This window comes from Castor canadensis, chromosome 14, assembly GCF_047511655.1.
Source record: "Castor canadensis chromosome 14, mCasCan1.hap1v2, whole genome shotgun sequence".
In the NCBI taxonomy this organism is placed as follows: domain Eukaryota; kingdom Metazoa; phylum Chordata; class Mammalia; order Rodentia; family Castoridae; genus Castor; species Castor canadensis.
The window spans coordinates 98,284,263-98,306,291 of NC_133399.1; the positions used below are offsets into that span (position 1 = coordinate 98,284,263).

Genomic DNA, 22,029 nt, shown 5'->3' on the forward strand with positions numbered 1-22,029 from the left:
GACAACTCATTGTGAGGGCAGACAGGAAATAGTTCAATTCAGAAGCAAGGATAACAAAGGTATTAAAATGCTTTTGTTATAAATTAGGTTGTAAGGTAACTTGAAAAAGTAAAGATTATTCTACAATGCAAGATTATAAAATGCTTATTCAGAGTTAAAAAGAGCAAATGTGCAAAATGATGAAACCAAAATATTGAAGGGACAGGAGTACAGACACAATGACCCAGCAGTTAGTAATTTAAAATTTGTTATATTGTGCCTTAATTGAAATGTGACTGCATACATGAGTTTTGATTATTGCTATTTGTGGGAAGTAGGTAAGAAAGATTCCTCACAATTTTTAAAAACTGTCATTGTACATTAGTAGCAATAAAGAAGTCAAAAGGTTGGAGAAATGATCATGAATTTTCCACATGATCACTTATTTTACCTTCCTATTGTATTAAACAATGCTAACGTAAGTTATAAGCTCCTATTATCTACCTTATCCTACCCTGTCCCAACTGGAGAGTAATTTTTGTTAGTTTTTTCTTAAATAATTTGAATTGTAAAAGGAAAATGCCTCAATGCCTTATATCTTTTGTTCTTCCTAAGTTTGCAGCATACTGCATAGTGCAAAGCAGTTCACAAATGAGTAATGAATAATGAACAACTGAGCAAAGCAACATGGAAAGAGAAATGCTAATTGTTCTGCCTGAGGTAGCAGAGACCTCAATCCAGTCAGTTTGACTCACTGCACTCTTTTCTGAAAATTCTTTATTTTACTGTTTGTATGGCCCCACTCCTTTTATGTTGCATTTTCATTAGAAACAGACAGACCCATGCCATATTACATTTGTATCTAAGGGCACACAGCACTGGGTCAGGGACAGGAAAAACTGCTGACAGGTTATAGAACAGATGAATGTATGATCCTGGCCATCTAACTGGGGAAAAAACCCTACTAATTCAATGAGCATTTCATGAGACTGACACATTGATACAAAAAATCTTACTTTGCACTGTTTAAAGGCTAACATAAAACAGTTATACACAATCCCTACTCTCCAAAGAGTATAAAAGACTACGTGGCTACAGAGAATCCAGGCAACATGGTGCTACCATGGGGATCCATGACACCTAGAGAAACAAATCCTGGCTCTGCCACTAAATACTTAGTTGCATACCATTGGACCTGTCAATAAATGCTTCTTGATTTCACTTTTCTTTGCATATGAAATGAAGGCACTAGGCTAAATCAGTACTTCTCAGAAACTGTAAGTACATATACATTACAAAAGAAAAACTGAACTTTAATTACGTATTTATAAAAAGATAAATGTGGAGCTGGTTTGGTCAACTGAAATAGCATGGTACTTGTCGGGAGGCAGAACTGGCTCTCTACACTTTTCCACCTTTCACTTCTCTCAGAGGTCCCTATGATCTCTCCCTGGAATTCAAGTTAGAATCTAATTAGAAAGCCAATGAACAAAATCCCATTAAGGTTTGTCTAGCTGTAACATTCCGTGATTCTGTAATTCAGTTTCCACTAAGGTTCAAAAACCAGTATCAACACATTTACCATGCAAATACAGGTTATCCCACATATTCTGCAGCTGCATCATGCTGCCTTTAACTATTTTCTAAACTACACAATTATAAACTTACCTTTCAAGGATCCAGTTCTTTGTATATCACTAACAATCTACCTTTCTATGGCCTTCTCCCACACCCCACCAGTGCTGGGGATCAAACTCAGGGCCTATTGAGCATATTAAGCAAACTCTACAATGAGTAACACATCCAGTCTCTTTTATAGCCATTTTTAGGATAATATTTTTTCTTTTCTATTAGCATATATTAAGGGGTTTCAACATGGAATTTCCATATACATATCTGATCATACACACCTCCTTTATAGCCTTTTATGGAGTTTTCATTACATATAGGAACTGGATCAGCAAGGGAGATAAAAGAACAAATCCAGATATGTAGCATTTCCTTAAAGAGCTCACACTGTAATGATACCTTATGACAAATCACTATAATGGGGAGTAGAAAGTGATGGTGCCATAAGATAAAGTAAAATGGGTAGTTAAGGGCTGAGATAATTTTTGGGTGGCAAGATCAGGAAAGACTTCAAAGAATGAGTTATGAAAGCCAGGCTATAATGGATGATGGGACCAAGGCTGTAAGCAAAGTGCACTTCATGAACATGGGCAAAAAAGGCAGGATGTCACCAGGGAAGCACAGAGAACTATACCCAGAGACAGCCTATTTGGAGTGGGGACTGTGTGAAGACAATAAAAGGGAGTAAAATAAATTACAGGGAGGAATGCATCAAACAGGTAAAAGGACAGGAAAGAGACTGAAGTCAGAGGTGCTTGTTAGGAAGTAAAAAGTAAGAATACCAAGGGATTGGGGGGGGTGGTGAGAGAGAAGGGAGAGTAGGGATGAAGAAGAAGGACACAGGTTGGGGCCATTTCTGCAGGAGTAAAGAATTGGGAGGAATCAAAGAGGACTCAGAGGCTAAAACCCAGGAAGCTGGAAAATGCTGGTGTCATCTATAAGGAAGGTTGGAAACAAACGATGCCTGGTGAGTGCTGGCAGGAATGTCCTGCAGAATACTGAACTGAAACTTGGGAAAGAGATCCAAGCTGTATTTATATCTAGGAAGAATTTTTATAGAGAGGTAGATGAAGTTTTAGGGAGAGTGAGATTGCTGAGAAAAAGACTATATCAAAAGAAGACTCTGAAGTGTTGATCTTAGGGCAGCGCCAATGTTAACAGATAAAAGGTAGAAAGTGAGTCAGAGAAAGAACAGAAGGTATAAGAAGAACAGGGAGAGCACAGCATTATAACTAATTATATCTAAGCACATACACATTTATCAAGGAAAAAGCATAACACAATTCCTGATCTAAAGGATCACAGAAATTGACATACAGCAATACTTTCTAAAGTATACTCTACAGTGTACAGAGTACTAGTTTCTAATAGATGTTTAAAAAGTGCTTATGGTCAAAGGAGGACTCAGTGACTTAAAAAGTTTGAGTACTGGCCCTTTATCACCTATAGAAATTTGAACCCTCATACACTGCTGATGGGAATATAAACTAGTACAACCACTATGAAAAACAGTACAGAGGCCGCTCTAAAAACTAAACCTACAACTACCATATGATCCAGCAATTCCACTCCTACATATATACTCTAAGGAATGTAAGGTTACAACAAAGGCACCTGCACACCCATGTTTATTGCAGCATTATTCACAATAGCTAAGCTATGGAAACAGTTAGGATGCCCCTCTACTGACGAATGAATTAAGAAAATGTGTTACTTATATATGATGGAATTCTATTCAGCCAGAGAAGAATGAAATTTTTGTCATTTGCAGGTAAATGGATGGAACTGGGGAACATCATCTTAAGTGAAGTTAGCCATGTTTGTTCAGAAGGCCGAAAGTTGCACAGTTTCTCTCATATGCAGAATATAGACCTAATACAAATGCAGCAATGTTATGAAAAACAGGACTTGCCAAGAGGAGCTCACACACAAGAGGGGAGGATAAAAGAAGGAAATTAAGGTATATATGGTTGACGTACTCTTTATACAAAAATGAATGCAGAATTTTTAAACTGGCTGAAAAAAACCGTAAGAAAGGGAATAAAGCAGCAAGAATAAAAAAGAGGAAATGAACCAAATCAGACTATAATACATGGAAGTACTATAAGGAAATTCCCTGTGTAGCTATCTTAAACAAGCAAAAATGTCATTTCTTTTTCCTTTCTTTTGCAAAATTGGAGAACAGGAAGGAGGTGGGGGTGTTTGATACCAGTGGGGGGGGGAGAAGGTGAGGAAAGGATGTAATAGGGTGAATATGGTGCAAATACTGTGTACACATGAATGTAAATGGAAAAAAGATACGTTGAAATTATTTCTCAAATGGGGGAGGGGGATAAGGAAGAATGGTGGAGGGGGTGAATTCAAATATGGTAATTGATGCATTGTAAGAGCCTCTGTAAATGCCACAATGTACTCCTACCCAGCACAACAATAAAACAAAATAAATAATATGTATGTCAGAGATTAAAGGCTGAAGAAGTCAGCAATAGAAAAAGCTCTTAACTTTGCTTAACCCATTCTTTATTCCAAGAGTCATTTGGCTCACAAGTTCTTGTTGTTTTATATTTGCTAGATACAGTGGTGTTCTTTCTAAAGGAAGTTAGCTTAGGAAACTATTGTATATAGTAAAATTCAGAAACTTACAGCATTATTGGAAACTGGAAAGGATGCTTGTGACTAATTCATCCAATTCCTTCACTTTATAGTTGCTTGAGACACAGCTAATCATAAACTGCCACATGCCTTCTTATTCTTGATAAAGCATAAGCATATATTACATATACAAGCACATGGATAAAAGATAAAAATGAAGGAGACAAAAAATAGAAACGGGGGCTTTAAAAGCTATAGCAGCAAGTATCAATTGAAGGGGAACTTGCTTTATGTTTAGCGTTTCAGAAAGTTTCACAGTATCATACTGTGGGTAACATGAAGCTCAATAATTGGTCCATCTCACAGAATGGGAAACTGAGGCCTAGAGGTTAAGTTGACGAGTGACTCAGCCAGGACATGACAGAACTGGTACTCAAACTCAAATCTGACTCTGGAATCTGGGCTCCATAACAGGATGTTCTGCTGACTTGATGAGAAAAATCCAGTTCTCAGGTAAAGCCCCTTATCTCCTGCATCCTTGCATAGGACCTTTCACAAAATTCCACCTACACATACATATGTAAATAAAACTTACAAAAAAATTCAACATATCAAAAAAATCTAGATTTGAAAAAAACAGGTTCTCAGGAGTATATTTAGTTTTATAAAATAACCTTATGAAATAATCTTCAAAGTATTCTCTCTCCCAGTATAAATTTATTTATAATTATTTCATTGTTATTAATTTTCTCTACAGGGTATATTTATGTAGGTCAGCATATGATTTTAACATTTCAACAAGATTCTAAGTATATCAGTCACAAAATTTTCTAAGGAACCCATTATCATCTATGAGAGGGACAGGTCCAAAAAATTATTACCTTGGATTTTAGAGCATGAATTCTTAAACTTACATTCATGTACCATTAAGTGAGTCTCATTATGACACAGGCACATAAGTGCTTACATATGCATGCAAACACTAAAGTCTTACATTCTGATTCAATTTGAAATAGTACCATATGGCTCTACAGCTGTGGAAATAATTCAAGCAGTACTGATTTTTACAAATTCATTCTATATGTTGAGATGAAGACACCTGCTAAACCACATTGCCCCAATTTGTACATGAAAGAACGAAATTTATTTCCCAAGTTAGGATTCTGTAAACATGATTTCACTGCACATTGCTGTTAGGCCACATGTAAAAGAAAATTTATGGTGCTCACTATCAATAACAGTAAAATATACATGTAGTTCTAATTTAAAAAATCCATTTTGACCTAGCTTCTTGATAACTTGATCAAAAATTTAGTGAAGATTCTTCTCCAGCAATATTTTTTAAAACTCAATTGCTTCATTGATTAGTGAAAATTTAACCAGAGTAGCAATACTGGTTTACATAAAGTTAAGCATAACTTGTCTACAACAATATTTCCCAAAGTATGTACCTTGAAACACTACATTTTACTGTCAAATATGATCAGGAAACATGGAAACTATTTCTCTTTCAGATACAATGGCATTATATGAGCTCCTAGAGTTTTTGAAGTTAAAAAAATTAGATTTACTCCATCATTTCTCAATCTAGTCACAGAACCTTTTTATTTTTGTAGTTAATATCCATCAATGTTTTAGTATGTCCTAGTATGATTAGGATTGGAAAACCTTGATCTACATGAAGGAGAGGATCAAATTATGTAGATGACACCAAAATCATGTGTATTAGGTTTTGGAATAAGTATAATTTTATCACATTTTCTTTTAGAATGCTATTGTATTTATTTTGTAATAAATACCTTGAAATATAATTAATTGCTTATAGGCATGGTAAGCAGATTAAAAGCAGAATAGAAGCACTCTGGTATCAAGGAGCAGGTTAAAATAGAAACTGACACCACAGATTACTTGAGGTTTTCTTAGGGACAACACAAAGTAGGTAAGATACCTGGAGTAAAATGAGAACTGGCAATGCATATTTAATTTTTCTCTAAAATCACCTTTAAGGCATAAAGACAGTAAGAAAGAACTAATTCATTATTAAAAAGTTGACATCAGCATACTTACACTGCCCATTCAAGCTTCTCATTCTTGATTGAATTGTACAGAGCCTGTAATGAGAGAAAATAAGATTGAATTATTCTTTTCATTCTGTTCCATACTCTGACTATAGTAAATGACCAAAGCCAAAAGGCTTGAGTGAGCCCACAGGCAACTCCTTCACTCCTTCACAATCTCATCATCTGAAGCATCATGGTTCTGGAAAGATGAGAATACACAGGGAGGTAAATGAGCACAAGGGTAAACAGAGTTTTATGAAACAAACACAATGGACAAAGTTAAAACTGTCTTTTATAAATAATATAGCACTATGTATTACATTTCACCACAGTAAAATTAGCATATGATGAAAACTGGACTGTGCAGTCTACTTCTGTCATTCAAACATTGTCTTATAGTTTCATTAATTTGGACACTGGTCATCCTCACACCTTTCTCATGAATGGAAGAAGCACAACTGTTTTCAGGGCAACTGAATGAATGAGAAAGGGGACTAAAGCCAGATATGGAAACATAGAATAGTTTCAGAGCTTCTTCACGAATGACTTCAGAAGTTTTTATTATTCTAACATCATAATTCCACTTCACAGTTAAGTGAATGCTACATTGGTGTGTATGGTGGTAGTAGAGGAGACAGAAGGCTTCTTTAGGACTTTGGTAACATGAGTTACATAGCCCTGTTAGCATAAGATAGCCTCATTAATTCTCCCACCTTCAGCATTACATGTAAGGTACTTGTAATCAACTTGTTTCAAAACAACTGTACAGGAAAATGCTTTGAATAAGATGAAATAGAGAACACACAAATTCATCTCTAAGATATAAAACCACAATAGAAAATTATATTGAGTAAAAGAATAACTATTATTCTTATCATAGTGATGTTTGGACATTTTTCCTCAAAGGACTGGACTAGTATAGCCTAAGGCTTAGCAAAGACTTCATTTACTTTGCCACAAGAAAAGGGAGATCAGATGTCAGCCAAGCCCTCATCTTTCAAATGAGGAAAGTCAGGTTCAGAAAGTTGTCCAAGAAGCCTGGAAGAATAGAGGCAGAAGTATTTTGTGTTACTATCATTTGCTTCTTAGTATGTCCTGTCCAAGTGTCCACATACCAACAGTGAATTTCTTTTACATCAAAACACTTCCAAATTTAGTACAAATGTACTGAAGTTACAGATTTTATAATTAAGACTCAATATATGTATCCTAAGCCATTGTCTTGACATGCCACATGGAAGTTCTCCAGTGTGGCTCTAATAGTCAACTTAACTACTGAATAATTATGGTAGTGAATATACATAATGCATATTTTATCCTCACCAGAACATGGTAATGTACATGTCCTCAAACAATGAGAGGACACAAAAGTAAAATAAACGATAAATGGGGCATAAAGGCCATGCTAACAATTGGATACTCTTTGAGGAACTCAAATTTACTGAAGAACTCCAACAACCTACAATGTAGGTAATGTCTTATGATGCTGAACTCTTGCAGAAGTGCAGAGGGTCTCAGGAGACTGCCAGATAAATGTCTTTTGAATGGATTCTATTACCTGCCTAAGCCATCTTGAACCCTTAAGTAATAGTGGGCTGAGAAACTGAAAATGATAAGAGATTACTAACAGTTCTTTCTAATACCACCATGCTCAACATTAGCCAGAGTAATTTACAATGTGGCAAGATTAATAAGAAATCTGTCCATAAAGGTAGACAGTTTGAAAGTGATATATAAGCAGCTAAATTTTTCTAATACATTCAGTTCTACCCTTCAACAATTCTGTTTCAAATTATTTTCCCCTTGAGAATATTGATTCAAGAGAAATGGAGTTCAAAATTAAAAAATTCTCACTACTCAATCAGTCAGACATCTCACAACAAAAAAAAATTTAACAATTAAGTATCTTGTCTAATTCACCAGACTTACTTGTCATATTGTAAATCAAGTCCTTGCCCTTTGTATATACTATAAAATAGGTTTCTTATTAGAGAATGTCAAATCTAAAGGATGAGTAATATCCCTATCCTTTATAATCACAAAATTACAAACGGATTTTCCTGATTCTTTAGAGTGTTTTATGGTAATCCATTATTTTTCTTAATAAAAAGGAAGATGCTTTGCAAAGGCATCGAACACTTCTACATCCTCATCACAGCTGCACATACTTTGTCTATTTAGTCCAGTTAAGAACTGAATTCCTTTGGTTCATCTTCATCCCTACTCCACAGTCATCACTTCCTATTTTGGTCAGCCTAGACATCATGGTGTACCATATGGTCTTTCACTCCAACCAGGCTTGTTAATACATGTGGAACTACCAAATCTGAAAATTCAACATCTAAAATGCTCGAAATCTGAAACCAACATGATGCACTAACATAATACCACAAGTGGAAAATTCCACACTATGAAACTTTATTTCAAGCTGGGCACAGTAGTGGACACCTATAATTACAGAACTTGAGAGGCTGATGTAGGGAGAGCATGAGCTCAATGCCAGTATAAACTACATAGCAAGACCTTGTCTCAAAAAACTGAAAAAAGAAACTGTCTCATGCATAAAACTACTGAAAATATTGTATAAATGTGTCTTTGGGATATGTGTTAGGGTATACATGAAACATAGTGAATTTCATCCTATCCTCAAAATATCTTACTATGCAAATGCAAATATACCCAAATTTGAAATAATTCTAGCCACAAACATTTCAGATGAGGGATCCTCAATCTGCACCTTCAACTAGTTGTTCTATTACCTTTCTGTTATACCTAAAATGAGACACTACACAATTTTTGACCAAACCCACTCTGACGTCTCTACCTTAACATCCCATACGTGAATCAAGATTTCTTTTGGTTTAAAATGTCAAATAACTAAACTCTAATTGCTTTAAGACTAACAGTGACCTACTAGTTTAGCTAGTCAAATCAGAAAAAGGTATGGATGGTGCTGGCCTCAGTGATGCAGTTTAGCCTCTTCCCTTTCTCCTCTCAATTCTTTCTTCTCCTGTTTCCATTCCAAACATTTCCAGTCCTTGCTTTTGTACAACACAAGAAACTGTCCACTACAAGCAATACCTATTCATACCCTGTGTCTCTAAATGGAAGAAGACAAACAGCTCTTTCTCCCAGCTCCAGAATGAAAGCCACAGGCAGGGACTCTCATTGTGGCTTAGGTCACCATTCTGCAGTGGGCCAGTCCATGCACTAGTGACGAGGTACCATGACTGGGCCCATCCCTGATGGCAAGGATGTAGGGTGTCTATCATTGGGGAGGAAGTAGTATTAACTCAGTCACTAGCAGAGCCCTCCATTACTCCATAATATTCCCAATTTGTATGTGACTACTTTAGTATTACTAGAAGACATTAAGCAATAGCAAAGATTAGTGTCACTAATTATTCAGCACATCAGGCTTCAGTAGGGTCTTCATATTCATGGGTTTCCTTAACCTTCTGCCATCTTCTCTAAAGTGTGTCTGCACTGGCCCTTTTTCTCTTCTCCTTTCTGATGGCAAGAGAAGAAAAACACAACAGAATTTCAAAGCTGAAAGGGGCAAATGCTTCCTTACAGAGATGAAGAAAATGAAGCCCAGTAGAATTAACTTCTCTCAAGATCTCAGTATTTTGCACAAACTTTGAGTCAGAAACATTTTCTCTTCTTCTTTTTTTTTAGGGGGGAAGGGTGGGGGGGTGTGAGTTGGGAATTGAACCCAGGGCACTGGGCAACATCATCTCCAACCCTCTCTCTTCACATTTACCATCAGCTACCTACATTGCCCTCCTAAAACCAAATTTTCCTGTACACGCCTCACAGGAAAAGGTAACAAGGCTTCTTGTTCTCTGTGAATAGATTAAAATAATGCTGGTCACTGTGAGATTCTATTCTTAAAAGATGAGCTTTACACAAGAGCTACTGTTGCTAGGACACATGCTTGAGTGCCTTTGTTGGAGAGGACAAGGGGAATGCTGCAACAATCCTAGATTCTCCGTCCACTTAGGACTAAAGATACCAGCCTTGTGAGTAGAGGTACAGGCTGCAGCTCAAGAAAATAACCTTCATGTTGCTAGAGATAAGGTATCTGACCTAGCCAAGATGTCAGCATTTGTGGTAAACACTATCCTGGCAGGCTGTTCATTTGCCTGTGCCCATGGAGAGACAGCTGGGAATAAGTGGAGAGGCACCATATGGATACACACAGTGAAATAATGGCCTGCTGTGGAGGCTGAATAACAGCCCCTACCATGTCCAGGTCCTAACCTTTAGAACTCTGAATATTCCCTTATATGGAAAAAACTTTAAAGACATGATTAAGTTAAAGAGTCAGAGATGAAGAGAATATGTGGGTGGGCCCTAAATGCAGTGGCAAGTGTCTACAGGAGGAAGGCAGAGGAAGATTTAAAGAATAAGAAGTGAAGGCAATAGATAGTAGAACGAAGAGGATGGAATGATATGGACAGAAGATAAGGTGCCCTGGTCATGGCCAGAAACTAGAAAAGGCCAGGAACAGATTCTCCCCCAGACCCTTCAGAGGTGTGCAGCCCTGTCAACATCTTAATTTCAGACCTCCAGTCTCTAAAATTGTCAGAGGATGAATTTCTGTTCAGTAATTTGTTATAGCAGTCATAGGTAAGTAATACACCAGGATATAAGTGAAATGAAGATATGTGAACAAAGAAAGAACATATATCCACTGGTTTATTTACAGAAATATTTCCAGGGTCAGTACCTAGAAAAAAACAGTCTTTTACCACAGCAGTTTCATCTGAACAATAAGGGCAAACAGCACAGTCAGTCAACAAACTCTGAAAAACACTGATTATCATATCCTACTGCAGATCTACTAAGCCAGCTCCCTGGAGGAATCTATGCATGAACTACTCCCAAATGCTTCACATGTGACTCTGAAATGAAGCCTTGGTTAAAAATCATTGCTTTGTGAGTTTACCAGTCTGGCTTCCAAATGAAATTTCTGCTGCTTTTCCCAGGAGATGGAGAACAATCTTATGCCTCCACTGACAGTAATAAGGACAGAATGAGTCTTCAAATTTGAAGAGCATCATTTTTAAGAATGAGAAACCAAAGTAAATTGCTTAAGCTATAGAGAGATCAAGGTATTTTGGTCTAAATTTACTTTTAAGTCTTTGTTTCTCACTTCTGACTGCTTCTCAAAGACGATACAATGCAATTTTATTCGAGGCCTACCACCATCACAGACAGCCCACTCGAGGCTCTCTGAAGATTTTCTCTATTACCGTACATTGTATAACCAGGAGTCTCTCTGTTTCTCCAGAAACATACTTTGCATAGTTGGTGGAATTCATGAATTTTACTTACATCATTTCTAAATTCTAATGATTTCTTCTCTGTGGTCCTTGAATCATTATGAAAAGTATGGAGAATATAACATAGCTTCCACTCTCAGTGGAGCGGACACTTGACTGCAGTGGAACTTGTACCCAGAAAGAATTACAACACTATTGATACGCCTCCCTCTTCAAATAGAATCCTGGCTCACTGGATATTTAGAATGGAATAAAGCAACTTTTAAGTATAGAATTAAACATGCAACACGCTGGCAGTGATAATATGAGAAGGTTCATGTTTGAAAAAGGCATTGGTTAAATGAAACTAGTTAGCAGATGAATGCCAAATTGCTTAGAAAAAATTCACAATACCTTAAAGCAATGGTCCTTAAGTTTTCTTTTCTATCCCTTCAAATAATATTGAAAAGCTGCCTTATCCCTCACTAAAGGAAGCTTGTGGAAAACTAGTATGTGGAATTGACTCTTTGTCCCATCTGTACCCCTGCAGGTTTTTATACTTACGCAATGTACAAAATTCAGTTATAGTTGAGGGTTACGCTTTATTTTTTCTTTTTTTTTAAGTAGCAGAAGACAACTGTCAAAGAGAGGGGAAAAGGAGAAATAGCCTGAAGCCTTGATTATGGGACTATTTACAAGTGGTCCATTTTAGGGAGAAGCACATAATAAATATGGGTTTCTAGAAATTGATTCCCTGTAAACTACCTGTGTTTCTGTACCTATGGGCAGTCCTCTGTACCCAAGTTTAAAGAGTACACTACATTAAAGGAGGTATGTTCACAAGCCATCTTATAGATGTCATCTCTTTGCCTCTTATCCAGGGTGACAGACACATGCCTGAAGGTGTTATGTTTTTTCACATCTACAGTCAGATGTAGTTTTTGGACCTAGCCACCTTGTAAACAGAGCCGATATGCATGACCTGGACAATTAATTTAACCTTGTGTTATGGGGCATGTACAAACCCAGACAGCAATCACAAGAATATCTGACCACCAATGGATGTATCTTCAACAATTCACAACGAACATGAGAACATTAATTTAAAAGCCCTTGCCTTACTGAAAAGGAATGTGAAGTATTAGTATGTATAGTTCATCAAGTAATGAACTGTGTCGTACACTGCACAAGCGGGGGAGGCATTATGCGGACGAATCTACTCTGCTTTTAAGGATCTCTTATGTAAGGGAATACCGAATGTGCTGCTAACCCTGACTGAACTTCACCTACCTGTAAGTCACCTGAGACTCAAATAGCCTTTTATTTCCTACATACAACTGCAAAAGACACTTTCACAAACAATATCTAATATGTGACATTTTATGCAAATATATTTATAACATGTATACATGTATTTATTATTCAAGAAAAAATTTTTTAAAATCCAGCATGAGAACATAAAAATTTAAGAGGCAGGGTGGGGATGTGGTGGTGAGGTCATTTCTAGAGCAGTTAGATCATGAGGGCTCTGACCTACTGAATGGATTAATTCCTCGATGGATTCATAAAATGAGGCATAATTGGGAGGTGGTAAAAAGTGAGGTGGAGCTTCACTGGAGGAAGCAGGCTACTGGAGGCATGTTTTAGGAGGCAGCTATATCTTTCCCTGGCCCCTTCCTGTATTCCCTTTTCTCTACTTCCTGTCTCCCCCATGAAGTGGCAGAGAAGGTTCACTATACTCATCACGGTGATGATGTTCTGGCCAAGCAACCATGCATGCAATCCTCTGAAACCATGAACCAAAATAAATCTTTTCTTCCTTAAGTTGTTTTCTCAGGTATTTTGATCACAGTAATGAGTCAGCTAACTAACACACACGGCCTTCGTTTTCTTCATATGTAATGAGAAGGTTGCATAAAATTATCTTTTAACACTGATATACCCATCACCTGTACTTACAATGAACATTTTTCTATGTTTGTTTTATCAGCCATTTATCATCTACCCATTCATCTTTTCATTTCTCATCCTATCTTATTTCTTGGTGCATTTCAAAGTACATGGTAGACATCAGCACATTTCACTTCTGAACATTTCAGTATGTACACTATAAACTTTAATTCAATGTTTGTTTACAGATTTTTTTCAAATATCATTGGTATAAAGTGAATTGCACAAATCTTAAGTGTAACTTTAACTAAATTCCAAGAAATGCATACACACTCACATATCCCGAATCCCACCTAAGTTATAGAACATCAACTTCAGAAAATTCTCACATTTGCTTCCTACCAATCCCCTGGTTAAAACTATAAATATCTTCCAGTTAATTGGTTTGAACAGCATGTCTACCCAGTTCAACATGAAAATACAGACTAAGAGTTATAACTCAATATCTATGGGACTAGGTAGGTAACATAAATGAGTCCAGAAGGTCAGGGAGAGACTTGAGGGAGGTAGAGAAAGTTCCATTTAGAGGGCAGCTGATTTCAACCAAGTGAGAACACAGCATTATTGCTAGTTCTTACTCCATTTCCGAAGTAGGTAGAAGTACACACACTTTAAGGCTGGCAAACATTCAAACATAGCAACTAGAAGAACAACAAGTAATAAAAACCACTGTGAACCAAACACATTTGTCATCCTTCAGAGTACTAGTTTTGAGCCTCTGATATGATGAGAAAAACTATAGGGAAAGAACAGTAAGAATAACTGAATAGACACAGCAACCTTCCTGGTTTATGATTTAGAAACTTAAACTTCTGAATATTTGATGTTTCACCTGATGACATTTCTGACTTTTTGGGGATAGTCAGTAATGGGGTTTGAACTCAAGGCCTCACACTTGACTACATAAGCCATAGCTCCAGCCCTTTTGACTTTCACTTTTTAAGCTCCTACTTCTGCACACCGACATGCCCAACTTTTTCCAGCTTTTTACGCTGACATAGAGTCTCTAACTTTTTTGCCTGGACTGGCCTGGAACCAAGATCCTCCTGATCTCAGGCATCTACATATCTGGGATGACAGGCAAGCATCACTAAGCCTAGCTACTGGCTGAGATGGGGGTCTTACAAACGTTTTTGCTGGGGCCAGTCTCAAACTGCAATCCTCTTGATCTCAGGCTGCTAAGTAGCCAGGATTATAGGCTTGAACAACCACATCACCCAGTTCACTTCTGATTTTTTGATGGATGTTCTCACCATTTCACTAATATGCCCTAGATAATGATATAACTGCCAATGAGGCCACTTCATTTTCGCTTCACAGGCATTGAGAGTGGTATTAATTATCCCCACACTAGAAATGACAGAACTACTGTTCAATAAGGTTAAGTAACATGCCAAAAGTCACACAGTGGAGCTTGAATATGAAGACAGGTCTATGCTAAGCCAAAGTCTATCACTAATCAGTACATAATGCACACCATATATACATATTATTTATATTATTTATACACATGTACATGTATATGGGTACATGCTTCAAATTAATATAAATTAACAGTATAAATTTGTTGATGAAGAAAAAACAAAAGTCACAGTTAATGAAGTTAAAAACAAAGAATTCTACCCATATTATTTTAATTCTTGGCCTTTTTCTTTGTTATATCAGTTTAGGACCTGTTACTTAGTTTATTTAAAAACAATGTTTTCATAAGGAATGATACCTATGATTCTAGGTTCACAGCTAAAGTAACTTATAATCATAGTGTAGAGAGGTTTATAAAGCCTCCAACAGACCACAGGTTCTTTATAATGTGTCTGCTTCAACTGCCCACATGCATACCCTGTTTAATTCATCTTTCCTGTTCTATTATACTGCACAATGACCACAAATATAATACACCAAGGAAAATATTTTTATAACTACTAGATACCAATTATAATGCATTTTAGTATTGTAGAGTATGTCGCATATATAAGTATTAATGCAGTATACTAGTGAGTATTTTACTACTACTAAAAGACCATCATTCATGTTTTTAACATGAACTGTGTAATATAACAGATGTAACACCTCCAGTAGTACAAATAAGCTCTCAAGACCACTCACTCATTCATTTACTCATTCATATATTCAGTCAACAAGTACTGAGTCCTACCACCTGCCAGGTATTCATCTAAGCACTGAGAACAGAATACTGAACAGCACAAAGGACTTAGATTTCGGTGGGATTGTAACAGAAAATAAAGGAATAAAAGAACAGATAATAATTTTGACACTTTTTGGTAGCCTACTAGATAATTATTAGAAGGTGATTAAAATAACTCAAAAGGGTAGCTTTAGACTAAACAGTCAGAGAAAGCCTTTCTGCATGGAAATATAAGATGTGACCAATAGAGAGCAGCAAAAAGACAAGGCAAGAGAGGTGAGCAGCTCCTGAGCTGGACTGGCCTGAGAAACAGACAAAAGGCAGGTGTAGGGGAGCATGGTGGGCACAGGTTCTGGTGTACATACGTACAAATAGGTAAGAGGTCACAAGGGACTTTAAACCAGAAAAAATTAGAGGTTTACTCTTTGTATGTTGGGCACTGGAGGATTTTAAGCAGGAGAGCAGCCTACTATCATTCATGTCTTCAAAGGCCGTCCTAGCTTTTAGGGAAAAGGGATTGGCACAGAGCAGGGGAAAGAGTAGTAAGAGTGGTAGTAACCAGGTGAGAGATGGAGTGACTTTGACTGGGGCAATGGCAGTGCAGACTGGGGATATGCTAAGCTACCTTCCCAATTATGGGAGAAGGTGACCCATTTTTAGCATGAATAAATTTAAAAAATGGGTAAGACAGTTTCAATAGCAACACCAGAAATATAATGCTATCTATCAGTATTTAAAGTCACTTAGCTAAGGGAGAGGTAAATATGTTAAAACATACAGTTAAAAAACTGTAAGATGCAAAACAATGCCTATGGTATGGTCACATTTTGTGGGGAAAACTTGAGTGTGTAGGCATGTGGGTATTTGGGGACACACACAAACAGACAAATTTCTGATATGTACACACAAAAACAAGCCACTGAGTGTCCCTAGACAGGGCAACAATGGGCACTAGGAAGGGAGAGAGAACTTTCAGTGCACAATCTTGTGTGCTCTTTGATTGTTTTCTACACCATCTAAACAGTGCATAGTTAACTAAAATACAAGGGACACTAGATATTAAATGCTTTGCAGATGGATCTCCTACCTCCAATTAGTCTCAGAAATGCCTCAAATTATCTTGACCACAGCAAATATTTTTAAAACATTTTTGGTAAGAAGACAAGATCCTCGTTGACAATGATACTAAATACCACAATTATGATGGAGGGCCACAAACACAGATTAGAGGAATAGAAAACAACAAACTTGGATTCAAACCTGCCCCTATAGTCAGAAAGTAAGTATGATTCCTCTTTGCTGATCAACAAGCTAGAGGTCAAATGGTTGTTACTTGCAATAGGCTGCCAGAACAAATAGAGGATAGCCAGTTCAATTTGAACTTTAAATAATTTTTTTAGTGTAAGTATATCCCCAAAATTTGCATGAGGCATTCTTTTTTTTTTTATTCATATGTGCATACAAGGCTTGGGTCATTTCTCCCCCCTGCCCCCACCCCCTCCATTACAATCCACTCTGCCCCCTCCCTCTCCCCCCCACCCCCTCAATACCCAGCAGAAACTGTTCTGCCCTTATTTCTAATTTTGTTGTAGAGAGAGTATAAGCAATAATAGGAAGGAACAAGGGTTTTTGCTGGTTGAGATAAGGATAGCTATACAGGGCATTGACTCACATTAATTTCCTGTGCGTGTGTGTTACCTTCTAGGTTAATTCTTTTTGATCTCACCTTTTCTCTAGTTCCTGGTCCCCTTTTCCTATTGGCCTCAGTTGCTTTTAAGGTATCTGCTTTAGTTTCTCTGCGTTAAGGGCAACAAATGCTAGCTAACTTTTTAGGTGTCTTACCTATCCTCACCCCTCCCTTGTGTGCTCTCGCTTTTATCATGTGCTCAAAGTCCAATCCCCTTGTTGTGTTTGCCCTTGATCTAATGTCCGCATATGAGGGAGAACATACGATTTTTGGTCTTTTGGGCCAGGCTAACCTCACTCAGAATGATATTCTCCAATTCCACCCATTTACCAGCGAATGATAACATTTTGTTCTTCTTCATGGCTGCATAAAATTCCATTGTGTATAGATACCACATTTTTTTGATCCATTCATCAGTGGTGGGGCATCTTGGCTGTTTCCATAACTTGGCTATTGTGAATAGTGCCGCAATAAACATGGGTGTGCAGGTGCCTGCATGAGGCATTCTTATAGTAAAAACTGTTATCTGAAATAACCAAAATTTACCTGGCTGTTCTGTATTCCTATTTGCTAAATCTGGTAACCTTGGTCTATTAAGAACTCAAATCCAGGAACATCTGACTCCAAAGCCTCTTCATTTTTTAATTCAATATTTTACCTGCTCTTCATATCATTCCCAAAATGGATTTGCCAGGACTAAGTCAAAATATTCCCCAGAGAAAAAGGAACCCTCTTACACTGTTGGTGCGAATGTAAACCAGTACAACCACTCTGGAAAAAAATTTGGAGGCTACTTAAAAAGCTAAACATTGATCTACCATATGATCCAGCAATACCACTCTTGGGGATATACCCAAAAGACTGTGACACAGGTTACTCCAGAGGCACCTGCACACCCATGTTTATTGCGGCACTATTCACAATAGCCAAGTTATGGAAACAGCCAAGGTGCCCCAGCACTGACGAATGGATCAAGAAATTGTGGTATCTATACACAATGGAATTCTATGCAGCCATGAAGAAGAACAAAATGTTATCATTCGCTGGTAAATGAATTGAATTGGAGAATATCATTCTGAGTGAGGTTAGCCTGGCCCAAAAGACCAAAAATCGTATGTTCTCCCTCATATGTGGACATTAGATCAAGGGTAAACACAACAAGGGGATTGGACTATGAGCACATGATAAAAGCGAGAGCACACAAGGGAGGGGTGAAGATAGGTAAGACACCTAAAAAATTAGCTAGCATTTGTCGCCCTTAACGCAGAGAAACTAAAGCAGACACCTTAAAAGCAACTGAGGCCAATAGGAGAAGGGGACCAGAAACTAGAGAAAAGATTAGATCAAAAAGAATTAACCTAGAAGGTAACACCCACGCACAGGAAATCAATGTGAGTCAATGCCCTGTATAGCTATCCTTATCTCAACCAGCAAAACCCTTGTTCCTTCCTATTATTGCTTATACTCTCTCTACAACAAAATTAGAAATAAGGGCAAAATAGTTTCTGCTGGGTATTGAGGGGGGGGAGAGGAAGGGGGCAGAGTGGGTGGTAATGGAGGGGGTGGGGGCAGGGGGGAGAAATGACCCAAGCCTTGTATGCACATATGAATAAAATAAAATAAAAAACAAGTTGATACATAGAAAAAAAAATACTCCCCGGAAGAGACATTCTCATTTGGTTCACGGAATACAGATGGAGAAACAGAAGCACATAGTATGTAGTTACCCTCATCTTTTTTCAATTCAGAAATCAAAAACAAATCTCCCAAAACATAATGTTTTTGTGATTTAATATGGAAACCCTTACAATCAGAAGGCATAGAATATGTAAGTAAGTCTTGGTGAAACACCTTGTTTCATTCATGAGTTAAAGATAAACTTCCAAAATGTTCTTCGGCATACGTAATTATTCTCTGTATAAGTAAGTGTCATAGATCCCAAATTCATTGTGCTCATACTCATTTGGTGATTTCTTAAAAGAAATTCTTATACCTTGACCAGAACTGTTTATGAAAAACTTAATTTTTAAAAAAATTTATTTTTAACATACATTAATAACAGAGGGGATTTCATTGTAATAATTCCATATATGAGTACAGTGTACCCTGAACAAGTTTACCTCCTCCATCATATTCCCATTCCCCTCTGCCTCTTTCAGTGTTTAGTAAATTTCAGTAAGCTGGCTTCATATGTATACAGATAGCATACTTCCATGCTCTTCATCCCTCAGTATTCTTACCTAGATTAGGATAGATAATCCATTCTGTTAAAAAACACAATCATAACCTAGTTTTTCAAAGATGATTCTTTCTGGATTATACTTGCTATAATCTGTTGTTAGACCACTCTCAATGATAAGCTTTAACTTTTGAGAACTAAGCAGGTTTGTACCATAAGAATGTTTTACAATAAGAACAAAAGGAAAACATAAATTTCAAATGACCTTGCATATTACATGCAGTACTTTTTAAATACCTGAGAAAAATGATCAATTATATTCAATGACTATAGACTCGATGATGAAGTTAATGTGCACAGTTACAAAACCTGTGGGGTAATGAGCTGAGTCCTTTTTAATAAACCACTTCTAAAAAAACAATCCCTAGAGGACCCTGACATTTAGAAAGAACACCAGGCCTGGCATTTGTTCTTTGTCATGTCCATGCACTAGACTAAGCAATGGAGACAAACCAAATGAAAATAGATTTTATCTAAAACAATCAATATAGCCAAATTAAATAATCTAATCCAGTAGATACTAGGCTTTAAGATTTCATAAGCAAGAAAATTTTTCAAAAGGAGCTTTGGGAAAATATAACAGAATTACTATTTTTTCATTTTGCTAAGGGAAGAATTTTTTTTTAAATAAGAATTCAGTTATTCCATCAAAATAAATAGCATGGGCAATCTCAGAATAAAACACTTGTTTTAAAAAAAGGGCCACTTTGTCACTAACATTTCACTATATATTGAAAGCTTTGACAGCAGTTAGCAACAAATTGTGGACTAGCTCCACAACTGCTGGAGTATAAAGTCTTAGAAAGATGTAACTTTTTTCAACACATGTATATCAATTACATAATTAAAATGAATAAAAAGGCATATAGTGAAAATTAGATCTCAAACTTCATCTCTGATTCTTACAGTCCTCTTTCAACTGCTTTTGGATTTTTCTGTTTTGATACAAACTATTTACATTTAACTGTGAAACACTGGGAAAAAAGAGCATTTAGTTCTAACACACACACATCCCTACCCTGCTTTCTCCTCCATCTCAATCTTTCTATTAAGATTATATTATGATCACTGGAGGTTCATCACTGTTCACTGCCTACATTATTATGTCATAATAGATACAACTCACAGCTGGGCTATGTGGTATACCATGCTACACTTCCCTTTTTTTTTTTTAAGCTTCATGTTTTCCATGGAGTTAATCACATTTTGTTATTTACCTAGTTTTCTGAGCCTATCTCTAATTTACCTCTGCACTCTCAACAGATCTTGTGACTCTCCTCTCCATAGGCCCCATATGTATTCCAGGGGCTCCATAAGTGACATTGCAGGGATCATCAGTTACCCCAGTCCCGTCTCCATTGCCTGGGTTTATGGCCTACACAGCTGTGGTCCTTCTGATTCCCATTACCACCTGCCTGGAAATCCCCCTTACCTGGGAGCTACTAAACTTCCTGCTTATCGGATGCCATAGAAACAGAAAAGGACAGAGACTTCCTTTGTGAAATGTTTATACTTTTCACTCAATGCTGCTATTTTCCATGTAGGGATGACAGTCTGGCCTCAATAGGACCTGATATATAAGTAAGTCCAAAGTCACTGGGTTAAGCTCATCATGGAAAGATGAAGAAAACTGTGGGAAAGTAGAAAAGAAAACCTAAAGAATCCCATTACTAATTTTACAGCCTTTTGAAAAGAAATCTTCCTGTTTTGGCTCTCTGTCCTCGGAGGGGACCAGTGTTGCCCATTCCTGGGTCTGTCCAGTTTTCTGTAGGTCAGATCAGTCTGTTGCTGCCCTCCTTGACTTCCACATGATCAGACAACTGGGGTTCAGCTTTTTCTAGGAGCACTAAAGTTAACAAGGCTATCTGCTTTCCATCTTTCAATTTGTCTTGACATCTTGAGGGCATCCTCTTACTAGCTCTGTTCTTGAAGATATCTAAGGTCCACTGTCAAAATTTCAGTAGAGTTTTTGAGGGAAGAGGGATAAAAATATACTCTTCTCTTAAACTCATTTTAAGAGTTAACTTTCTGCTGTATATAAATACCATTTAATCATGGTCTAAGAGTTCATGATGACTGGGGTGGGGGAGAGGATGAGGTGAAAAATGCCCCTCCAAAACACTGTCCAATCATAATGAAAGTATCCTGGAGAGTCTTCCTATTTTACCTGTTTTTTAAAAGAAAGCATATAGCACAAAATCAATTGGTATTTTATCTGTCCCTCTTACGATAGTAAAGTTGCTTCTCTCAAAGCATTTTTCTATACTGGATACCTCTTAAGTCTTGATAGGTAGGAGCTCAGCACATCAGGTTTGTTGATGTTGGGAAATCTCAGCAGGTAGCTAAGCTGTTTGGGCTCCAGGATCTAGAGAAGCTCTCATAGTTCACTATAAACAATGTGGCATGCCCAGTGGGTTTCTCAATTGGACAGTTGAGGCTGATTCCAATAAAATGCAACTGAGTACAAGAAGGAGCTTAGA

General features: G+C 37.2%; 1 protein-coding gene across 10 annotated transcripts in view; it reads right to left on the minus strand.

Moving 5' to 3' along the window:
* The window catches only part of Psd3 (pleckstrin and Sec7 domain containing 3), a 498,369-nt gene that overhangs the window by 109,825 nt on the left and 366,515 nt on the right, over window positions 1–22,029 (minus strand). For all 10 annotated transcript variants that reach the window (XM_074055085.1, XM_074055084.1, XM_074055086.1 and 7 more), the window contains one exon: window positions 6,268–6,311. In XM_074055085.1, the coding sequence (XP_073911186.1) occupies window positions 6,268–6,311 (44 nt within the window). The remainder of the gene's footprint in view (window positions 1–6,267; window positions 6,312–22,029) is intronic.